We start from the raw sequence: 20175 nt of genomic DNA on the forward strand, positions 1-20175 counted from the left end.
GGGCCCGTTCAGTACTGCTTGCAGTCTTAGTTTGTCCTGTGTTTGAAGCGCCCCCATGAGTTCTACCAGTGTAATTTTCCAATGCTGCAACACAGTGTAAGGTACCCAGGTTACCTCAAACTACAGTGTGACCCGTGACAAGGCATGCATTATATTTCAGATTCCTGACCATGGACAGACGTTTTTGCTAAAAAACCAACAAAAAAACATTCCAATATCCAAACATTGCAGACATGCACGCAACGATGTATAGAGAAACAAGAATATGAGTTTCTTAAATAAAATAAATAATAATAAAGAATTTGGATGGGATAAATACACTTCCAAAAGAAAATAATATATATTCAAGTATAAGACAAAAATATTTAAAAACAAACAAACAATATTCTTCTTAAGTAGTTTTATTGCTTTTTTGTTTTTAGTTTGACAATTTTTATTAGATTCATTACATAAATATTACAATAAAAAATGAAAATGAAAAAAATATATATTTTTAATACTTTGTTTGTTGCACCAATATACCATAGATAATTTGTTGTATGTGAAAACCTACTTGGCAGTATAGAATGAATGCATAAATCGGCAGAAAATTGCAATAATTGCAAAAGTATTTTCTGTTTTTAATATCTAAGCATTTGGATGGTCTGATTAGATAATGGAGAAAAGAGTCAAGGAGACGAGGTCGCTTAAGAAACAAATCCCACAAATAATGTATCATGTGCCCTAAACCAAGCCTGATAGGTTCACACTTCACCGTAGGCCGTTTGCTTCTTCTTGGCAAACACAATGCTGTAAACCCACCGAGAAATCATGAAGTCCAATCAAAAAGTCTAAGCACAGTGAACATAAAAGCTAGTTCTTACTGGAATGGTAACAGCTGTGCACTATATGGGAGTAAATGCATCCTGTCAGGGTAAGTACAGGGCAACATCTAATGAGCTTGTTGCCATTGATTGTAATGATTTTAGCCCCGCCCCTTGGCAGTGACGCAGCAGTTGGAGACGTGAGTTACGTCGGCATGAGAGGAAGAAAGACAAACAGCTTCCCAGAGCTTTCTGTGGTAACAGGGGAAGAGAACAATTATTCCAGCTCTCTTTGTTATTCCTCACAGGCAGCACGATGCCACGGCGTGCCCGCGGTGTTGCTTGTAACGTAGGACGACGAGAGGAAACCAGCTAGCCAGCTAGCTTAGCCACACAGTCTGACAGCCGACGTCATTAGCCTGTAGCTAACTAGTTAGTTCCCTTTGAGTAACGTGAAGGTAAGAGTGTTGATTCTGTCTTTTAATGCTTAAATAGCTATTTTTTTGGAAAATATTCCGTCCTTAGCACTGAGGAAAGATCTCAGACCTTAGCTGACTGTAAATATACCAGAAGTTATGCATTGTCTTGTGGATTTAGAAACAAGTAGGCGACAGCTAATGTTAGTGTAACTTATTCAACGTTAGCTGTTAGCTGCTTCCAACGCAGCTGAATTAATTAGGAGCATCTAACTCAGCCGCCCCGACACCAAAAGTTACAAATGTGTAGCTAGTTATATCAGATAGGCAGCTATCCCATTCTTAAGGAGCATCATAAGTACATTTATGTTTACCTGTTTTTGAGTGTTTGAATAATTGAGTGTCTTCTCAGTGATATAATCCTCAGAAAGAGGTTTTATAGTAATCTAAACCGAGCAGTTTGCTGGCTTTTTGTCCTGTCAGTCCGTCCGTTGTTTTCATCAGGGGTGTCAGATTTAAACATGTCCCAAATCTGACAAGTGCTTATTAGACTAATCAGTTTGTGATTAGATATGATCTGGTATGATCAAGCTCAAGAACTGACATGGCCTTGTACTGATGTGGCAGGCAGCTTTCATAGCTCATGAGAAGATGAAAGTTGTCACATTTTAGGTAAACATTGACTTGTTGTCAGTAATGCTGAGTTGGCACCAGGATTCTCGTAGGACAGTAGTGTTACCTTCTTGTCACACTTCCCGTCATTGTCTGTTAGAACTTCATTGAAATGGAGTTGATTGTAGTTTTCATTAAAGTGACTCAAGCTTTAATCTGCTGTTGCTTGATAACCCAATAATAACATCCATCCAGGGAATAGGACAACGATAACATTCCAATGTGGTTTTACATGTATGTAAATTATTTTACATCTTACAAAGAATATTTGTTTTGCTTTTTGTTTTGTGGAGTGAAGGTGCCTGAAGTGAAAAATACTGCTCACATGTTATATAAGTTGGTCTAATTTTGCAGCATTGAAGCACCTCCAAAAAAATTTGTTTGTTTTGTTTTGCATTTTGTCAGAGGAGCTTATCTGTCTCTTATCATTTACCTTGATTTTGTGATCAGTCAGTCTATGTTCTTGTTTTAAAGCCAATGACTTGCAGTTTCATATTTAACAATAAATTCTGTCATTTTTGTGTCCTTTTAGTCAAAGCAGTCATGGCGCAGAAAGTCAATCCATGTTCAGTTTCCCTCAGAGTGGAGGGTATGACTTGTGGCTCCTGTGTGCAGTCCATAGAGCAGCGCATCGGGTTGCTGCCTGGAGTGATGCACATAAAGGTAAAAGCAGTCTTTGCAAAGATATGATAACACTTGACATTAAGTGTCAATCAACATTCCATGTTGAGGTGCAGTTCTTAAAATGTCTTGCTGGCACTTTTAGTTTTAAAACCGAATATGAAATTACTACCATGGATGTTGTACCATGTAATCTGTATTTTAAACTGAAGTTTTAGAACTTTAATAAAAAGGCAGATATGTATACATTATATTGTTAACTAAAGGTTCCTGCCCCTTTAGTGTAATGCAGTTAGATTAATCCTGCACTCTTACTCCCTCAGGAAAAGCTGGTCTGAAAGACAAACAACCAGCATCAATGTAGCCATGGGATAAAGCTAATTTGCGATAGTTGTGGTCTGCTGTTTTGTTTATTGTGTGTTTACCCCTCAGGCTGGGGCTAAATGAGAAGATAACGTAATAGTGTGTTCCTGATAGAGCTCTGCCCTTTGCAGGACTGTGACAGCAGGTCGATATACAGCCTGTACCCACAGGAAATGTCACTTATGTCTTAAGAGAATTTAGGTCCTGGGTCATTTTAAGTTAATTTATATAGACGTGATCTGGAAGGAGTGAATAGATTTTCTTGGCACATAGTCTTATCCCTTGCCTTCCCCCATCTCTCATTTTCAGAGGAAAAAAAAGTTAATCCCACAGGCAGGCACATTCACTTACAACTGAACCCCCACTGTGGTTTGTAACTTATGGCTCAGTCAAGTGATCCCTTCAGTGTGTCACATGTTTCCTTGTTGCTTAAGAGGAAGAGTTATTATGCTGACCGAACACACTGAGTTTACCAAGGCCATGGACTCATTTTACTTCTATTTTTATTTAGACTCTATTGTTGAGATAAGGTAGATTCACAGCATGGCTGTAACAATTCACTAAACATATAAGGAATTGAAGGATGTGGGTACAGTAGCATTGAGCGAGAATTTTCTCTGTAAAATGGTTTACATAAATTGTTAAATTTAATGACTCTATAATAAGTTATTGAAATAAGTATTCTGACATTAACATACTTAATCTAGCACTTTGTCAAAGGCAAACAGACATGGGTTAAGCACTTAACAGTATTATCAGCTTACTAATGTGCCCTCAACAGTTTTGTCAGAAAATTCTACATATGCTGTTATTAATCCTAAAATTGAAAGAGTTGTTAACCTGAAAATTCAAGTAATCAAATGCAGATAGTGATGGATAAACTAATTTGGCTTAGCCAGATTTTTTCACTTTTATGAATATATATTTACTTATTTAACCCATACCTTGACTTTTGTTTTTTCAGGTGTCTTTAGAGCAGAAGAATGCCACTGTCATATTTGACCACAGCCAACAGAGCCCAGAGTCTCTGTCAGAGGCCATCGAGGACATGGGCTTTGAATCAACTCTATCAGACTCTAGCACAGCCACACCCGTCTCTACAGAAACCCAGCTGATTCCCACCTCAGGCCTGACACCTGCATCACAACAGGAAGCTGTGGAGAAGCTATCCCAGATTCGGGGAGTGTTGGATGTCAGAGAGGGTCCAGCCCAGACGGGTCTGAATGTTACCTTTGTTTCTTCCCTGACGTCTGCGCAGCAGCTGAGTGAGGTGGTGGCCAGCATAACCCCTCTGGAGATCCCCACACCCAGCAGCCCAGTGCAGAAAGGCCCAACCTTGTCCCCATCTCACACCATGGCAGGCGGGGTGACATTGCTTAAGTTGAGCATTGAAGGAATGACATGTCACTCTTGCACCACCACTATTGAAGGGAAGATTGGAAAACTGAAAGGGATTGAAAAGATCAAAGGTGATGCACTTGAACTGTTCACAAGCTTGTAGTCACGTCTTGCCTCACTTGCCCCTTTCACACAGATATTCCACAATATGGCTGTAAAGAAGAGCCACCATTACACTGGCTTTGCTTTTACAGTGAACCAAACAAAAGTGTAGAGCTTCAATGATCATTCAACAAATCCATTCTTTGATCAAATAATTATTAAAAAATTACGTCATTAATTCTGAAATTTCTCAAATATGGAGATTTCCTGATGTTCTGTTTGTTTTTGTATTAAACTGAATATCTCTGAATTTTGGACTGACAAAACAATAAATTCAAAGACATCCCTTAAGATTCTGAAAAAATGTGATCAACATTTCTTACAATCTTATTTTACATTCTATAAGCCAAACAATTAATCGAGAAAGTAATCGACCAATCAGTGAAAAATGAAAAGAATTGTTGGTTGCAGCCCTAAAATAGTTACAAAATGACGTTCCATTGTGTAATTGTTATGTAGCATTCCAGCATTCTGGGAGTAAAAGAGGACACATTACAGAACAGCAGCAACATCTAACGTGTGTGCGTGTGTAGTTTTGCCATATCGACTGTTCCTTTTGCCTCTGTTGCCGGCTAAATGTTGGAACAATTCTGTCCCCCCATTCTGTGTTCGTACCTTTTATACAAAACCAGAATAATGTTCCCTCCTTGAACAGGCTGTGTGAACACAATCGCTGCACAACACAAGAACGCATGCTCTTTGTATGTTCACCACTGACAGGTTTCTCAGTGAGATTTGACTTTGACTCATGAAATCTTTCCACTGGTATTGTTGTGAGGAATGACATGTAGACAGACAGGATTATGTTAGCTGACGACAGAATTGTTGTGGTGTATGAACTTTGTTGTATATGCTGTCAGCTGTATGCTGCATATTCCAGATGCGTTATCCTGAATAGAATGTACAATTTCCTTACATACGTTACATACATTAGACAAACCATATTCTCATGACAGTTTATAATGATGATGATAATCTTTTCAAAGCCCAAGTTACAAAGTGCTTCACACAAGGCAGCAAATGAATATGAATGAATTACATAATCTGCTGATGTTAATCACCTTATTAAAGTAGAAATGAAAAGACAATCAACACTTGAATTATCTCCAATGAACACAAAGTTTAAGGAAGAGATTTAAAAGAGAATATCGACTAAATCACACTGATTTCTTCTGGTTGTTCCAGAGCCATAGAGCCCTGACTGCTCTGTCCTCTCTAGTTTTAAGCTTTAAAAGTCTTCTGCCCAAGCATCCCAAACAAGCAGCCTTGTATGGTACTGACTGATTGTTGACGGTGATTAAACGCTTCATATGCATTTTGAAAATTAAGTGATATTTTGTTTGCCTCATCAGTTGCAAACATATGCATCATTTTTTCATGCATTTGAAAGTCTTTTATATTTCACATTGGTATTTTTAACTTTGTCATGCCTTCATTCTCCACAGTTGTTTTAGAGACTCAGGAAGCTACGATCCTGTACCTGCCTTACCTCATCACTGTCCAAACCATCACCGACCAGATTGCTGTGGCTGGTTTCAAGGCATTTATCAAGTCCAAGCCCCGTCCCCTGCAGCTGTCCCCCAGCGAAATGGAACGTTTGGTTGATTCTCAAAAACCAACAGTCTCTTCGCCATCAGAGACTTCGGAGGAGACTGAAATCTTCATAGACACGACTCTTATCGCGCTCAGGGTTAAAGGAATGCACTGCCATTCATGCGAGGTCAATATCCAAGACAATATTTCAAAGCTGCATGGTGTCTCCTCTGTGGAGGTCTCTCTGGAGAAAGAGAAGACGTCTATCTGCTATGATCCTCTAAAGGTCACTGTGACTCAGTTACAGCAGGCCATTGAGGCGCTGCCTCCAGGAAACTTCAAGACTCAACTCTGGGATTCCACTGGCCCTCTGAGTCCGGTTCCCACATCGCCAACGCCTGCCTTATCGCCACCTCGGCCTGCACGAGCAACCCAGGTCAAACCTGCTGCCTCACAGCCTTGTTTCTCCCAGCCTCTGGCATCTGTAGCTAAAATTCACATCGAAGGCATGACATGCAACTCCTGTGTCCAGTCCATCGAAGGCATGATCTCCCAAAGGAAGGGGGTGATGTCAGCCCAGGTCTCTCTGTCCGATCATCAGGGGACCTTTGACTACGATCCCCTCCAGACCACACCTGAAGAGCTCAGGGAGGCCATCGAGGACATGGGCTTTGATGCCTTCCTGCCTGGTGAGAGGACAGATGGTGTGATTGTTCAGGCAGCTAACTTCTCACATAGTTAAATGATCAAAGCAGTTTTAATTGTAGTGTTTACCTGTAGATAGTCACAATCTTAAAGGGATAGTCCAGGTCTTTTCGATGTGGGGTTGCACAAGGTGCTTATCAATAGTCGGTGTATTACCTACAGTAGATTGCAGATTGAGAATCGGGCAGTACAGTGGCGGAAGCAAACAATTGATGTACTGTTGGGGACGGGGCTGCAACTAAACATATTTTAGCTACCGAAAAAAAAACCCAACAATATCCGTTTTAAATATTTTTACCACTTTACTTTGCTGTCAGACAGCCCTTTTCTGACAGGGAACTGAAGCCATTGTTTGCGCTCACTTCCAAATTACCAGACTCCATTGGCAAAAACAGTAATTTTACTTTTCAGAACATGGTATTTGCTGATTTATCGCTGCCTAAATTGGTGAGTTTGTGTTATTGAGTGACTTTGGTGTTTTAATTAAGAGTTAGTTCTGATTCACTAAAGTCAAACATTAACATGACAACATATCGAGGCAGTGGTAGACCAGCAACTCCTATGCTCTGCAAGTTAAAATGACTGTTTTTGTCAAAGTAGTCCTGGAGTCATCTACTGTAGATAATACACTCAATTTAGATAAGTATCTCATACTACCCAACTTCAAAAAATCTGAACTATCCCTTTTAACTTTGTTGCTTCTGATTGCTACTTATCTAGTGGGGTTTGTTGAACTGCAAGGTTTAGACGTTTTAGCCAACTACAAATTTTCTTTTAAAAACTATAATTTGTTGTCCACAGAGACCAATTCCTTGCTGCCTGCACCAAATCCAAGTCTCCCAAAGTCTTCAAGTCTAACATATGTGAAAGATAAGGAGCTGGAAAGTGACATACACAAAGAAACCCTGCAGGGTCGCAATGGAGACAAGCACTCTAAATGTTACATCCAGATCGGAGGGATGACCTGCGCTTCCTGTGTGGCAAACATAGAGAGAAACCTCAAGAATGAAGCTGGTCTGTAAAAATGGCAAACAAATTTAAGTTTTAATGTCAGCAAGGATTAATTGTGTCTCACCAGGAGCTAAAAAGAAAATGTTTTGCAGGGATCTACTCTGTTCTGGTGGCACTAATGGCCAGTAAAGCTGAGGTGCGTTACAACCCTGAGGTCATTGAACCTGTGAAGATCGCTGAGTGTGTGATGGAGCTTGGCTTTACAGCCTCCGTCATGGAGAACTATGAAGGTTCAGATGGAAACCTAGAATTAGTGGTGAGTAATCGTAAGGTTGCGTTCATATGTTGTTTGTGTTGCATTCAGAAAACAAGATACATTCAGCACACAGATACATTCATTTATTCCCACAATGTATATTCCATATATTTTTCTATCACTAGTTGAAAAGACTGTCTACAAAATCCTCCTTTTCAGTCGATGTAATGAATCATGTCTGTTCCTCACTTCATACCCTCTTTAATATTTTTTTGTCCCTCTCTCTACTTATCTGCTCCTCTTCACCTTCTCTCAGGTCAGAGGAATGACGTGTGCCTCTTGTGTTCACAAAATCGAATCCAGCCTCATGAGAGAAAAGGGGATTATATATGCCTCTGTTGCCTTGGCAACCAACAAAGCACACATAAAGTACGACTCGGAAATTATAGGGCCGCGAGACATCATCAAGCTGATCGAGGTATTATTCCTGTTTGTTATTTAAGCATTTGTTCAGTTATTTTAGCATTGCTCTGTTTTGCATATTAAGAACAAATTGTATCTATGCAAACCAGATCATTTTTCTATATGAAGTGCTAAATCACAACTTTAGGAGGTTTGATCAGTAGTTTGATTGTTTTTTGTAGAATTTGGGATTTGAAGCATCTCTGGTGAAGAGAGACCGCACAGCCAGTCACCTTGACCACAGCAAAGAGATACGACAGTAAGTAACATTTTATTTTGTAATTTCTTTTTGTGATGACTCAACAAGTCATCATACTTCTTCTCCACAGTTCTGTTTTCAGGTCACGCCGCTGCTAAAAGTGGCTGCACAGAGGTGGAAACACCCCCACTTAACATTACTCAATAAATTCTGTTATTACAACACCCAGTTTCTCTGTAACTGCATATAGCAGGGAGCAGTAGTGCCAGGGAGAGTATAACTTTAGCCTTGTTTCAAGGGAAACTTGGGTGTTTTTAAGGCTGGATCAGATTTTACATTGTTTCATGTCTTCAACAATTCGACTGCAAAGTGACTGCAACAGTTTTTTAAAAATTTTGAATTCTAGAGTATGAAGTCCCAATCACGGAGAAGTCTTGTTCTGTAATCTTCCAAATCGTCGAAATCAACTAAATATTCAGCCATGGCATTTACAATCTTTTAGATAGAACTAAGCTACACTTTCTCTACTCCAACACAACTCTTCCAGATACTTCTCTCTCCAACTCTCTCCTCACTGTTGTCTTCTGGCAATAAGTCAAGGGAAGGTTAAAGAAAAACTTTTTTCTTTTCCATAATGTTGTCAGACACTTAATAATAATGTGAGCCTGTCAGTGGTAAAAAAAACAAGCACTTTTTGTTGACATGCATTGACGATGCACAAGTACACCAAAGGATTACATTTCAGCCCATTTTGCAGATGCAGCACTTTCAGTCAATACTGGACCAATTTAAAAAATAAATAAATAAATTTTAAAAAAAAGTCCCACATTCGTCACTTAGAAAACAAAAACAAGGGGAAGTTTCCCTTTTTTGAAGAATTTCATGTCAACTTAGAGAAGTTGTTGAGTTGCGGAAAAATGATTTGAAACATAATTATGCAAATATATGATTGAATAGGATGAGAAAGAAGGTCATGACGGGCATGGTTAAAATTTCATTTTTGTTATCTACTGTTTATACTACTTTTACTATACAAGCATGCTGGCTGTAGCATACTGTATGGATGTGGGTTTGTTTAGCATTATGTACAGTATAAGCAGTGTTTGTAAGGAGAGTTAAAACTTGGATCACACACCTGTCTCTGCTCTCTAAGGTGGAGGAAATCTTTCCTGGTGAGCTTATTTTTCTGCGTGCCTGTGATGGGCATGATGATGTACATGATAATCATGGACCACCAGATGAATGTTTCACACCAACACAACGCCACAGTGGAGGACCGCAATCACTTCCACGCCACCATGTTTTTGGAGAGACAGCTGCTCCCAGGCCTCTCCATCATGAACCTCCTCTCCTTCCTCTTCTGTGTGCCTGTACAGGTAAGTAAGTGGGATTGATTGCTTTCCCAGGAAACATGATAGGGAAATTTCACCAGCATATAGAAATTTAGATTTTGAAAGAGGCACTCATTCAGGAGAAAGGAGAGACTCTTGAGTAAAATGTTTGTGGTTCAGTGAATACAAGCTTTTTTCTGTTTCTCCTTTCTTTAGTTTATTGGAGGTCGTTACTTCTACATTCAAGCATACAAAGCAGTCAAACACAAATCTGCCAACATGGATGTTCTAATAGTCCTGGCTACCACCATAGCCTTCACCTACTCACTGGTGGTCCTCATAGTGGCCATGGTGGAGAAGGCAAAAGTCAACCCCATCACCTTCTTCGACACGCCACCCATGCTGTTTGTCTTCATCTCCCTGGGTCGCTGGCTGGAACAGATAGCCAAGGTTTATTTCATTATCATTAGCAATATCAATATCTGACATGAAATGCAGGACCCCAATTGAATGTATTAGTCACTTGGAAATTTTCTTCTTCCACCCAGAGCAAGACATCTGAGGCTTTGTCCAAGCTGATGTCTCTACAAGCAACTGAGGCCACAGTGGTCACTCTCGGCAGCGACAAGTCCATTCTCAGGTGCTTGCTATTCTCTGTGCTTGCTTGAACCTTTCATATCTTTAGTTGATTCAAGATTACAACATATCTAAATGTTTGCAGTTGAAATGTCAGTAAAAGGTCTAACGTGACACAACAAAGACTGCATAAACAAGCTGAAAGTCATTTTCCAAAGTAGGAATAGCAATGATACTTTTGTCAATTTTTGGGATTCAGATTGAATCCCCTTTTGTGTGATCTAAAAAAGGTTTGCAACAAATTATTTTCATTCTAGATTAATCGTTGAGTGTATAAAATGTGAATAATGTCCATCCCAGTTTCTCAAATTTCAAGAAAAGCCAAAGATATTCACTTAAGAATGATGTTTAAATCAGCGAAAAGCAGGAAATTATCATATTATAGAGTTTGTAAACAGCAATTACAGACATTTTTTATAAATGACTTTAATAATGAATCAACTCTCAAAATGTTTGGAACTCGATCAACTATCAATTAGTCAGCCAATCTTTGCAGCCTGCTGGTGTCTGTAAACACCAGTAGCCAAACCCTTACTGCATTTTCCATTCCTAATGTATAAAATAAAACAGTTCACTTTTTTATGTGCACCACGTTGAACTTTATTTCTAAATAAACCTGGGAAAGACATTTTGATCACAGATTTCAGAAATCCTGTTAGGAGAATTCTGGCTCACTTAAATTGTGCATAGTTATTTGCTTATTGTAAAATAAAATAATGAGTGAAGTTATAACTAGTATCATCATATCAACAATGTATCATTGACAGCATTTACATTGTTTGACATTCATGTGTGTTACAGTGAGGAGCAGGTGGATGTTGAGCTGGTGCAGAGGGGCGATGTGGTGAAAGTCGTTCCTGGAGGGAAGTTTCCAGTCGATGGGAGGGTCATCGAGGGACACTCCATGGCTGATGAGTCTCTGATCACAGGTTGGTCACAGTGACTGAAGGACAATATATCTATTAGTTCTGAATGAGGGCTCACTGCCAGTATTGGTGGTAATAATATGTAAAAAAGTAAATATTCAGGTTAAGCTAGATTCACACTACACAACTTCCGAAGTCTTTTTAACCAAAATCTGTCAGTGAGTGGAAAATAAGGGCTGAAGTTGTGTCAATTTGATCGAGGTATTAAGTGAGCCAATGCAATACATTTGACTTGAACACACACTCCTGCCCAACTGGTCCTAGAAATGTGTGACTCAGCTGTTAATCCTTTATTTTGTAACCTACTGTTGCAGTGTTGACACAGTATAGCACAACAATCCTTGGCCTTTATTTTTCACATTGTTAGTGTCAGTATTCATTCAGAAATCAGTCTTTGGTTATTATTTGAGTCGTGGTTTCTGCCAAAGCTGTAGTGTTTGCTACAGACATCCTGCTCCTGTTGCGTTTTCTGACCAGCTGCTGTTCTGTAACTCCAGGTGAGGCCATGCCAGTGACTAAGAAGCTCGGGAGCTCTGTGATCGCAGGCTCTATTAACCAGAATGGCTCTCTGCTCGTCAGCGCTACACATGTTGGCATGGACACCACGCTGTCTCAGATTGTCAAACTAGTCGAGGAGGCTCAGACTTCAAAGGTGAATGAAGTGTTTTGAGATCTGCACTGTGTCTACCTGCTTTGATGGTGATTACTCAGATGCTTACATTCCTGACATTTTGTTTTTAGGCTCCCATCCAGCAGTATGCAGATAAGATCAGTGGCTACTTTGTCCCCTTCATTGTTGGCATATCTGTCATCACGCTGATCGCCTGGATCATCATTGGGTTTTTAGACTTTGCTCTTGTGGAGAAGTATTTTCCTGTTAGTCCCCTTTTCAGTCTTGACATCTGATTATTAATAACTTTATTGTCTTCAATGATGGTAAAAATAGATTTGAAAGGAAATGCAAACAGCCTTGTTTCTGCCCTGCAGGGTTACGACAAGAGCATTTCCAGGGCCGAGGCAGTGATTCGTTTCGCCTTCCAGGCCTCCATAACGGTGTTATGCATCGCATGTCCCTGTTCTCTTGGCTTGGCAACCCCAACAGCTGTCATGGTGGGCACAGGAGTTGGAGCCCAAAATGGCATCCTGATAAAGGGAGGAGAGCCACTCGAGATGGCACATAAGGTGTGTTAATGATGCTATTCTGACACCCTGGTGTAGTCAGACAATTATGTAACAAGCCAACTGTCAGTTTAAGCACATTATGAAATGGCTCTGCTTTTGAAGGGTTACAAAACCTGCTGATTGAAATACTGTAAAATTCACCTTGATAGTAATTTTTTTGTTTTTTTTGTTCTTTCTTCGGCAGGTCCAGTCGGTGGTGTTTGATAAGACTGGGACCATCACATATGGTGCTCCGAAGGTTATCCAAGTCAAGATAGTTGTGGAGGGAAATAAGATGCCTCGTTCCCGACTGCTGGCCATCGTGGGCACAGCTGAGAACAACAGTGAACACCCTCTGGGAGCAGCTATCACCAAATACTGCAAACAGGTTGGTCTCAACCTCAAATGTAATGCTCATGCTTCATTTTGGGGAAATTTCAGATAGGGATGCAGCAGTTAACCAATTTCACTATTAACCACACTTGTAACTGCAAAGATGAACAATGGCAAAGGGACCCGTTGTTTTTTCCATCAAAAAACGCCACACAGAGTGAGCAGAAAATTGTTGAAGAACACAGGTTCTAGAGAACATTCTCTTCCAAAGGGTCAAGCAACTCTCAGTTGCTCAACTGCAACGTCTTGAAGATCATCTTCCAGTTACACATGTAATAACTAAATTAAAAACATACCTTGGTGGCAAGTTATTTAATAAAACAGAGTTGTTAGGGAATTAAATATAAACGAGTCACTGATAATTAATGGTGCAGAAGTGATTTTAAGATTTGGGCTTTCAACAGCAAAAAATCAGAAAATGGAGCATTGCACCATTTATAAATGAATCTTCACCAAAACTACATGTAAAACACTCAAAGGCAAAAAACCTGCACAGGATTCTTTCAGGCCACATGTAAAATTAGACTAACTAAAAATGCTCATGTGATTTTAAACATTCATACTGTTGTGAAATGAATGAATGTGTTATAACCACGAAACCATACATTTCTTCTCTATATAATATAGACTATAATCGAACAATCAAAATCTGTAATTGTTACATCCCTGGTCTCAGGTCCTCTGCATGATCCTCTATATTATTCTAGGAATGTGTTATTAAACATCCATTACTCTCTGTGTGCAGGAGCTCGGCACAGAGTCTCTTGGTTCATGTTCTGACTTTCAGGCGGTGCCGGGCTGTGGCATCCGATGTCAGGTCAGCAACACAGAGACCTTGCTGAAACAGGCGGACAGCGACAGCGAGGACAACAACCAGCGCAACAGTGTCCTCGTTCAGATCAGCGACACACGGATGTCCACCAGCTCCCATCCACTCATCATGGACCCACAGCCACTAAGTATGCTGAGAAACACATGTTTGTAGTTGTGCTTTTAACAGAAATACTGAAAAGTTTCAATGTAGTCCTTTCATTTATTTAAGGTATTGAAATAGCTGAACTTTGTTTTCTTGCTGTTGTCTAACGAGAATGATCAATTTGTGTAGGTGTTGTCCAGACAGCCACCTATGTGGTCCTGATTGGCAACAGAGAGTGGATGAGGAGGAACTGCCTGCAGCTGCGACCAGATATAGATGAGGCCATGACGGAGCATGAGCGCAGAGGACGCACAGCTGTTCTAGTGGCTGTAGACAGTGAGTAGCACCGTTTAGAGGCCTTTTCAACCAACACACCAGATTAGATATTTGCATTTTAATTTATTTTGTCTAACTGTTGTTGTTTCTTAAATATATGAATATAACACACCACTGATGTCAACACAGTTTGCACTTCAGGTCAAGGAAAATCTGTTCATTTATTTTTTGCTTTTAGCTGGGAACAGACTTTTTGGTTTCTGAACCAATTTATTTTTGATTAATATCTTCAATAAAATGGTTTACAGTAGCTAAGGCTAACAACAACTGACCTCAGACAGACAGACAGACAGACAGACAGACAGACAGACACAGCTTTGGGTCAATAAGGGAAGTTGCTGCTCTTTTAGTGGTGCCTGTGCAAATCTTTTAAAAATCTTTTATTGAACAAATTTTGCAACTGTCTGTTTCGTATTAATAGTTTTCATGCTAAATATTGGCAGGTGAGTACTTGTGTAATTGTTTATTAGTCACATTCCCAGTGTGTAACGACTTAAACATAAATATTATTTTATCTTTTTGCGATCATTTCCTGACTGACTACTTGTCTTAAACAACTTTGATTCTTATTGTTTTTCCATTTTCATTTGTGCATAGATCTGCTGTGTGCGATGATAGCCATAGCCGACACAGTGAAACCAGAGGCTGAGCTGGCAGTTCACACTCTGACCAGCATGGGCCTGGAAGTTGTGCTAATGACCGGAGACAACAGCAAGACGGCACGAGCCATTGCTGCTCAGGTATGGACAGAGAGCAGATTTTGAGATAGGCAATGTAAAGACCATTATTTGTGTATAGAAACCATTAGTAATGTTTCTATAAAACTGCAATGTTACATTTAAAATACAAACATAAGAAAAACAAATATTTAATTTTGTATGTAGTGTGTTTCTGAGCCTGTCTTTGTCTCTGCCTCTCTACAGGTGGGTATCAGGAAGGTGTTTGCCGAGGTGCTGCCGTCCCATAAAGTGGCTAAAGTGGAGCAGCTGCAGCAGGCAGGAAAGAGAGTGGCCATGGTGGGCGACGGCGTCAACGACTCACCTGCTCTGGCTATGGCCGACGTAGGAATTGCAATAGGAACTGGGACAGATGTGGCCATAGAAGCAGCAGACGTGGTGTTGATCAGGGTGAGAATTTGTCTCTGGTCAATTTTTAAGTCTGTCATGAGTTCACACCTCTGACATGCACATTGGCTGTTTCATTACATGAATCAAACATGATACTTCTGCCCCTTTTTGCGTAGATGCAGTGTGACACACAGGATCTGGCACAACACAGTGTCACAGTACACACACAGTATACAACACTGCATCATGATCCCAAACGAGTCATGCAAGTGATTCTGCAATATGGCAGATTTTACAAGACAGCACTACATTAATACAGTAATCTATCACTGAACTGAGGTTACAGTACAGTTCTATCACTGAACTGAGGTTACAGTACAGTGATACAGAAATCAGTTATGATGCAATTATTATATTTATTTATTTACTGCATAGCAAAGAGCTTTACATTTTAGTGAATTTATTTGTCTTAAGATCAGCAATGACAACAAATGACTATATATAGAGTTTCAGAATAAAACTTTTAGATTGAAAATAAGATTTTTAAAAAAATATATAATTCAAAAGCAGTGTGATTTTCAATGTATCGACTTAAACAAAATAATCCCTTTTAATCTTGATTTAAGATTTACTGGAAATGTGTGGCGTTGTCTATCTGCAGAGAACCTGCCCCCTACCTGAATTTCCTCTTTTCCTTTTCACTGTGCCAAGACCTTTCTGTGCATGCCCTGACGGACGCTTAAATCGGTGTCGTATTAGTGGGAGGCTCAGGAAGCTCTGCTAAAATTCACCTGTCTGTACCACAATTTTAAAATATTTTAATGTTGACCAATGAACAATATCACTGGGAGAATGCACACCTCCACCAAGGACACAACAAATGAGTTGTTTTGTATTTTATATTTTATTGTGCATTATTATGTGAGTGTTTAAAAGACACTGACAGCTGTTTCAAGTATTTGCTTGGCAACAAAGAGCAAAGGTAACAGAGCAGGTAAGCCATGAAATATGATCGGGAAACAATATATTTTTTTATGCAGCACAAATGTCATCTCATGTTTCATCTCACAATGTTGACGAAAGTAAAAAAATTTTGAAAACATTGAACACATGAATGTTACAAAATGCTGCTGATGAACAGACAAACAATATAATGAATATAAGGTTGCATCATTATCGCAAATGTGTGATATTACTTTGAAAGTGGTTTTAATTTATTACTAAGCATTTTTTTGTTTTTTTTCTTCTCTGCAGAATGACCTCCTGGATGTTGTGGGCAGCATCGACCTCTCTAAAAAGACTGTCAAGAGGATCAGGATCAACTTTGTATTTGCTCTCATCTACAACCTGGTTGGCATTCCTATCGCTGCTGGTATGTGGCTGCAAAAGATTTTCTTGAAATCATGTCATCATTGTGATCATCACCACCACAGTGCTGATATTAACCGTGCCTGTCCACAGGTGTGTTCCTGCCCGTGGGTCTTGTGTTACAGCCATGGATGGGCTCTGCTGCGATGGCGCTGTCATCGGTCTCTGTGGTTTTGTCCTCTCTCCTACTCAAATGGTAATTCGATTTTTAATGCTTTGTCTAGGTCTTTTTTTATCTGTCTGCTTTGGATTTGAATGATTATTCTAATCACTGTCCATATGTGTCTCTCTCTTCCTTCCTGTGTGTAGTTACGTTAAACCCAGTGCTGAGAAGTTGGAGTCCAGACTGGGTAACAGCAGGCGGCAGGGCAGCCTGTCCGACGTCAGCGTCCACATCGGGATGGGTGAGATGCGTCGTCCCTCCCCCAGACTCAGCCTGCTGGACCGCATTGTCAACTACAGTCGTGCCTCCATCAACTCCCTGCGCTCAGACAAGCACTCCCTCAACAGCTTGGTGCTCAGCGAGCCCGACAAACACTCGCTGCTGGTGGGGGAGGCGCTGTGTGAGGAGGAGTTTTGCTGAAGGCTCACATGGGTCAACAACGACTTTTATATGCTGAAGTAGACACTAACTGCATTTATTGAAGGCGAGGCAGTGCTTAGCTGAAAGGGTTACGTTGAATAATGGCCCATCCATCTGCTGTAGGTGCCTTAGGGCAGCACTGTTGTTTTTTCTAGCTCAACCAGCTGATCACATGCACTTCAGAGCACAAGGGACTGAGTTTCTCTCCCTCAGTTGCAGACTATCTTTTGTTGAGGTCACGGCCCCTGGGCACACTCTTTGACCAACCCTCTGACACTCCTGTGTGCAGGGGCATGGAGCATCTACGGAGTCTTGAAGCAGGTGTCCACATCCAGGAAGCAGAGTGACGAGCATCTCTGCCACTGTGGCCATCTGCCAGTACAATCTTTAACACCGATCCAAAGACATTTTAACAGTGGTGCCCTATGTAAGAGTGGACACTACTGAGTTATATTTTAACTCAATTCCATAAATGGAAAATTATAATAACACAGTGTGTATAATTATATTCCAGAGTATTTATATTACCCTTATTTATCTTTTTTCATTATATCCTTTGTGAAAAATGAAGTTGTTGAATCCAAATGCCAATTCTAGTTTTCAATCTCCCAAAATGTGTAATAACTCAGTAATGTGAGGAGAAACTCTGTCAATCAAAGAAGTCTTGTAACTTGCTGAGAACAGATTTTTGTGCAGAGTGCTAATGGATTGAGTTGTAAATGTTACCCAAGTGCCAGTTAAAGTGCCACCTTGGCAGAGTCAAACACATTCCAAAGATAGCACCGTACAGAAGTTACCTTGGACTTACTTGATGTGCACAAAGTGTGAACAGAGATAAGGTCAACGACTCACTGCAGAGACTGTGAATGCTCAAACTGAACAAGACTCATAGGTCATAGGTCTCTACTGTTGCAACGACCCTCTGCATCTTTGGTTAATGATACAAGTTTTCTGTCAATGAATGTGAACATTATTCACTGTTAAACTTATAGGCATGGTTCAGATTTTTTGAAGTGGGGCTGCATGAGATATTTATTCACAGCCAGTGTTTTACCTACAGTAGATGGCGGGCAGCACGCCCCCAGTTGTGGAAGCAGGCAGGAATACCAGTACGGCAGCTAAGAAAAAGCAACTGGACGACAGCAGCAGCAAAACATATTTTAGCCTAAAAAATAAAATACATCTGTTAAAGCGTAAGCTGAATGTAGAAAATTCTACAGCCCTTTCCGATGGGAAAATGAAGCCGTTCTATGGTCTCATCAGACACCAGACTCCTTTGAAAAAACAGCCATTTTTCTTTGCAGAACACAGGAGTTGCTGGTCTACAGCTGCATTTGTTTAGTTTGTTTGTGTTATCGTGTGGCTTTGGTGAATCTAAACTTGCCCTTTAAAACACAAGTCACACAATCACGTCACAATAACACACACAAACTAACTGATTGAGGCAGCGGTGGGTGAGCAACTCCTATCTTTTGCAAGTTAAAATGATTGGTTTTGCCCAAGGAGTCTGGTGGCTTTGGAGAGAGCCAAAATAGATGTAACAGCTTAGATTCTCCATCAGAAAAGGCTGCATTTGGGTAAGCAAATCAGTAAGAATAATCAAAACATAGTGTGCACTTAAAATGATATATATTTTTGTTGGTGGCTAAAATACATTTTGCTGCTGTCTCCGTCCACAGTACACATAGCTTAGCTTCCATGTCTGTACTCCTGCCCATTTCTCCAAACTGGGGTGTGCTGACCGCCAACTACTGTTGACAACACTCTCAGTATGAATAAATACTTCATACAACCCCTCTTCAAAAAATTCAAACTATCCAGTCAAACAACAATTGTTACCTGTATGACCTTGTTTGTGCTTGAAGTACTTTATTTGCTTGTAAAGTGAGGGGTTTTGCATTGTGATGCATTTTTTTTAATGAAAAAGCCAAATAGGCCTTTAACAAAGAAGACATTTTAACTTGTCACAGTAGGGAAAATCAGATATAAATTATTACATGAACGAAGTTAACTGTCATTTAGCTGTTTTAGTTTCAGGTTGCTGTATGGAACACATGAATACAACAGCGCCATCATTAAGGACATCATTAACCATAACGCTTTTCCTACTATGACAAAATGTCTGCTGTAAAAAAAAAAAGGCCTATTGTAAATGCATTTGTGTTCTTGCTGTCATCACACTTGATAAGACGTTACTGTTTCCAGGAATTTCTTTCAGTGGTGCAACTCTTTGTGCTTTTGTTGTGATTCACACATTCTCACTTGATCAAAGAAACTTCTTTAAACCCAGGGGATCAGAAAAAGCAGCAGGATCAGCGGACTGAACACAGCTGCGTCTCAGTGGTTCTCCCAAACAAATTACTAGGAGATAAATGTTGATAAACTAAGTAGATTGTTTCTTAAAAATCACACTGTAAGAGTTGTAAAATTGTGATCACAACTTGATCGCAAACGTGAACAGCTGCTTTTTAAGTGCTTTATTTTTTTCTCCTGTTGAAGTATTACAAAGATTTCTGCATTTCTTTCAGCTGTGTCAGATCAGGAGATAATCACTTCAGTCTGGCTTTTTCTGGACTTTCTGTGTCCGAGCATTCTCTAGTTTTTCTTTTTGATAATGAATATCAGTTTGTCCTGCCACCTTCCCATGATGCAGTATGTTCTGTAGCTGTCGCAGCCCGCTGAGTGCAATTATGGCAATCTGTTGTTTTTGTGCATTGCTTTGTAAAGACGTCCGTGGGGCTTCAGATCTGTGTGCAGTCATGTCAAGCAAGTCCTCGTTTCATAGTTCTTCAGAACATTATGTGCCTTGGAATAAAACGCTTTTGTAATGTCACTTGGTTGTGAACGGTTTAAACCAGAAGATGGCGCTGTGGGGCTGAACATAATCCACGAACACCAGATACAAGATTTCATCAACTTTATTTCATCCAGTTAGTCTAAACATCAAATCACCCCAGTGTACTGCAAAACAAATACT

The 20175-nt window shown here is 40.0% G+C and overlaps 1 protein-coding gene across 1 annotated transcript; it reads left to right on the forward strand.

Annotated features, from left to right (window-relative positions):
* Positions 1-1005: 1005 nt before the first annotated feature.
* On the forward strand, positions 1006-20031 carry atp7a (ATPase copper transporting alpha). Its single transcript, XM_059345735.1, has 23 exons — positions 1006-1261; positions 2424-2554; positions 3840-4344; positions 5821-6597; positions 7415-7627; positions 7717-7880; positions 8137-8298; positions 8465-8541; positions 9635-9857; positions 10029-10262; positions 10361-10452; positions 11250-11377; positions 11872-12026; positions 12116-12250; positions 12362-12556; positions 12741-12923; positions 13674-13887; positions 14034-14180; positions 14778-14920; positions 15104-15307; positions 16502-16619; positions 16709-16811; positions 16925-20031. The coding sequence occupies exons 2-23, from the start codon at positions 2435-2437 to the stop codon at positions 17196-17198; spliced, it is 4566 nt and encodes a 1521-aa protein (XP_059201718.1). The 5' UTR covers positions 1006-1261; positions 2424-2434; the 3' UTR covers positions 17199-20031.
* The last annotated feature ends 144 nt before the right edge of the window (positions 20032-20175 follow it).

Source organism: Centropristis striata, chromosome 12, assembly GCF_030273125.1.
Source record: "Centropristis striata isolate RG_2023a ecotype Rhode Island chromosome 12, C.striata_1.0, whole genome shotgun sequence".
In the NCBI taxonomy this organism is placed as follows: Eukaryota; Metazoa; Chordata; class Actinopteri; order Perciformes; family Serranidae; genus Centropristis; species Centropristis striata.